The sequence below is a fragment of the Cucurbita maxima genome, unplaced genomic scaffold, assembly GCF_002738345.1.
Source record: "Cucurbita maxima cultivar Rimu unplaced genomic scaffold, Cmax_1.0 Cma_Scf00038, whole genome shotgun sequence".
Lineage (NCBI taxonomy): Eukaryota > Viridiplantae > Streptophyta > Magnoliopsida > Cucurbitales > Cucurbitaceae > Cucurbita > Cucurbita maxima.
This window is the reverse complement of record NW_019272054.1, coordinates 45,261-48,904: the sequence shown is the minus strand read 5'-3', so window position 1 is coordinate 48,904 and position 3,644 is coordinate 45,261. Positions and strand designations below refer to the sequence as shown.

The following is a 3,644-nucleotide window of genomic DNA, read 5'->3' as shown; positions in this document are numbered from 1 at the left end:
GAGGAATTAAAAAAAAAAAAAAAAAAAAAAAGGGAGACAAATGATATGGGAATGAAGTGGAGAATGGAAAAGAGAGATGATTTGAGAGAGAGAGAGAGAGGGTGCATGAATGAATGAATGAAAGAGAATGAGATATGGGAAAAGTAGTTTTGTGGACAACGCCCACGGTTTTTGTTTTCAAATAATTTGGGAAGAAAGAGAAAAACATTTAATGAAGGTAGGAGGAGGAGGAGGAGGAGGACAGCAGCCGTGTCATTATTACTTACGCCTACGCCAACCTAACCCAACCCTTTGAGCTTACGTCCCAATTTTGGTTCCATTTTCTATTTGCCTTTCCTTTCCAATACATCCCCTCTTTTTCTTCTTTCCTAATATACCTTTGGACGCCCTCCACACGCATTTGCCTTTCATAACATTCATTCATCTTCTTTCTATCAGCCATTGTGTCCAAGATTTTATAAGCCTCTCTCTAAGGTGCAAAGCTCCTAACATTTTTTCTTACCTCACATGCACAAGATCTAATCTAACTTAACTAACGTATTGGAGGGCCAATTAAGGGTCAACACCCTTAAATCACAATGCCTATTCCCATCGCTTCTCATATATTCATCACAAACATTCATCTCCATTTCAGTTAGAACAAAATATCATACAGAAGATCGCCATGACATGTGTACTGGGAAATTCACTAACATCGGTTGGCATGCTAAAAACAAACGCTCATGCAGTATAGGTGTGTGCGTGCGTGTGTGTGTAAATCTTTGAAGAAAACCAAAATCAAAACTTTCTATAGATGCTAAATATACACAAATTGGTAATGTTCTCATAATCACATCCATCCCCATCAACAACATTAAAAAAACTCATCCAAAGCAGCTCAATGATTATCATGGGTTGGTTGATTGTATGTGGATTTACTTCACAAATGCAAACAGTTGATACAGCAACATACCTTTCCCGTCGATAAGGGCTATTCGTCATTCATGCTACCTTTAATCTAAGTGATCTTTGAGGATTTCTCGTAGATAGTTTAGTTGCTCATCCTCACCTTGTAATTCCTCCCACTACAGGAAAAAAAAACGCCATTGTATACATTAGAGAGCTTCAGACCCTTCTTTTGAAAAAGAAAACAGATCAGGAAAAGAAACATGTTTTTCCATTTATGAAAATTGACTTCACAAGTATGCTACCATAATGGCTAGAATTGACCACTAGATCGGGCAGTTATGAAAATTTGAAAGTCATGCTTATAAACACATTGAGACACTTGAAGGATTCTACAATTCAGAGCAACAGTCAACAAATAATTCATATTCAATATACAAGATTGCAACACAGACCTCCTGGTGAGACAATGATACCACCTTCCAGCCTGCAGAAGTTATGTAACGGCGTTTCAGCACGGTGTGTCCCAAAGGTATCCCTGTAGAATAGTAGAAGCAGCTTACTTTTTTGGTTTGGTTTCTAAAAGGCATATTAACCAGGCTTACGAGACTTTGTATTGCTAAAGATATACAGAAACCTAACCTGTGTTTCTAGAGAAATGGGTTGGACCATCAATCTCCAAAGCAACCTTCTTATCTACTAGAACGGCGTCTAAAGTGTAACCATCAAATACATATTCCCTGACCCACTCACGACCTGTGCTAACAAGAAGACGGGATACTTCTTTCTGAAATGATGAAGTCGTTTTCTGATTGAACCTCTTAGTTTTCCCAGCAAGACTGGCTTTCTCTTCGAGATCGGAGCTTAAAGATAACCGAAGATGCGAATATTCCCGCTTCAAGCAGTGATTCACAATATATAGTTGAGAAGCAAACATGATATCATTCCTATGCTGCTCTGAAATATTTTCCTTCTCAAAGTAGCCTATGGTTCTCCAAATGTGGGAAAAGAAACTGCGGTCCATTTGCCCCAATACAGCATAAGACCAAGCTATATTTCCTAACTGATTCCGATTAAATTTGAGCACTGGAGAGCCTAGTGCTCCATCTAATTCAAGATCACTAATGACACCAACAGTGCTTTCTTGATTACTATTTAATGTTCCTTCATTCAGGTAGCATGTAAATTGACTTGCATCACTATAAACATTGTCTAAAGATTCCAGCAAAAGGTCAGCAGATTCATTTAAAGAGGCAAAAGCCCACAATACCTGAGCTAGTTCCTGTTCTTGAAATGTATGGACTATATGTGATGCTCTTTTTGCTAATTCCGAGAAGAGATCAGAAGCAGAATGTTGCATTGAAGCAAATGCTCCAGCAATGTTAGCAACATTCTGAGAATTCAACGCCTCTATCTTGGTCAAGGTAACTTTTGCAACTCTATCCATCTCTGACAGAAAAAGTTGATCGCCTCCAATCTTGGAAATTGCCCAAGTAATGTTGGAGATGCCTTGCGCCGAGCACTCCGGCAATGCCATCATGGCAATGCCAACCAGCATCGACATTTCTCTTCGACGAGCGAAAGCTAACCTGTATGATTTCAACATCGAATTTTTTTCCATATTCTTAGCAATCCTATGAAGTGCTGTGGCAATGTTCAAAGGAGACAAAGGAGAAGGACTCAATCCTTTCCGAACAGCAAGGATCATATCAGAAATAAGCTCTAATGCTTCATCTGCAGTCTGTGCTTCTATAATTGCTCTGTTCAAATTGACTTCCTTTTTACGATCCGAAGGCCCCGAGTATTGGGACAATGTTTGAATAAAATCCTCCATTGTCTTCTCCTTCCTTTGCTCAAACATCCCACCACCCATTATGCTCACACTCTTACTCAAATGGTTAGCGTCATTAATACTTACACTATCCAACAAATCCAAATCCAAATCCAAATCTGAATCAGACTCCAGTTCTTCCTCCAAGGCATTCTTATTCTTATTAACCCCATTAGCCTTGCTTCCCAAGATCTTCTTCTTCTTCTTCTTTCTTTTCTTCTTCACAGTAAACAAATCTTCCTCTGTAGAAGTGAAGCCTCTTGCCTCAATGGCTCTAAGAGAGGCCTTCCTAGCCCTCAAGCACCAGTCCATGCCCTCATCGTCATCAAGAAACTTCGATTTTATTTGTTTTTTCTTCTTCTTCGGTGGTTGAAACCCCAACGGATCAAGCTCTTCAAGCAATTCCACTTCCCACTCCATATTGTCACTGTTACCTCTAAAACCCCCATTTTCGCTGTCAAACTTAATACTGGTGGTGCTGCTGACGGCAGGGCCATCTGAGTTTACACAATTTCTTTGAATATGGCTTACATTAAGTTTTCGCGTCAAAACTCCAGATGCTAATTTAATAGCCGGACGTGTTTTGTGCGAGAAAAAACAAGAATTTGAGAAACTAAGCGCAGGAAATGTGCCCAACAACACTTCCATATTCAATTTCTTATACAACTTTTCTCTTCCGATAAGACTTGAGCACTATTTCGTAAGGCAAAATCGTGAATTAAGTGAGAATTGCAGAAATGTTAATATCTTAGAAATGGCAACATACCTATCGGAGGCCGAAAGTGCCGCTTCTTGAGATGAACAAGTACAGCGTTGCTAAAGGTCCCAACCCGACGCCATCCTAATTATCATACGGTCAAGTGATTTTCTTCCGAATATTTGTAAATCCATTATTACCCAAAAAAAAAAAAAAAAAAAAAAAAAAAAA

At 39.1% G+C, this 3,644-nt stretch overlaps 1 protein-coding gene across 1 annotated transcript; it reads right to left on the bottom strand.

Annotated features, from left to right (window-relative positions):
- Nucleotides 1-766: 766 nt before the first annotated feature.
- LOC111468983 (RAP domain-containing protein, chloroplastic) lies at nt 767-3,597 on the bottom strand. Its single transcript, XM_023114167.1, has 3 exons — nt 1,528-3,597; nt 1,341-1,423; nt 767-1,064 (listed from the first exon to the last, which is right to left on the bottom strand). The coding sequence occupies exons 1-3, from the start codon at nt 3,362-3,364 to the stop codon at nt 993-995; spliced, it is 1,992 nt and encodes a 663-aa protein (XP_022969935.1). The 5' UTR covers nt 3,365-3,597; the 3' UTR covers nt 767-992.
- Between the last annotated feature and the right edge of the window lie 47 nt (nt 3,598-3,644).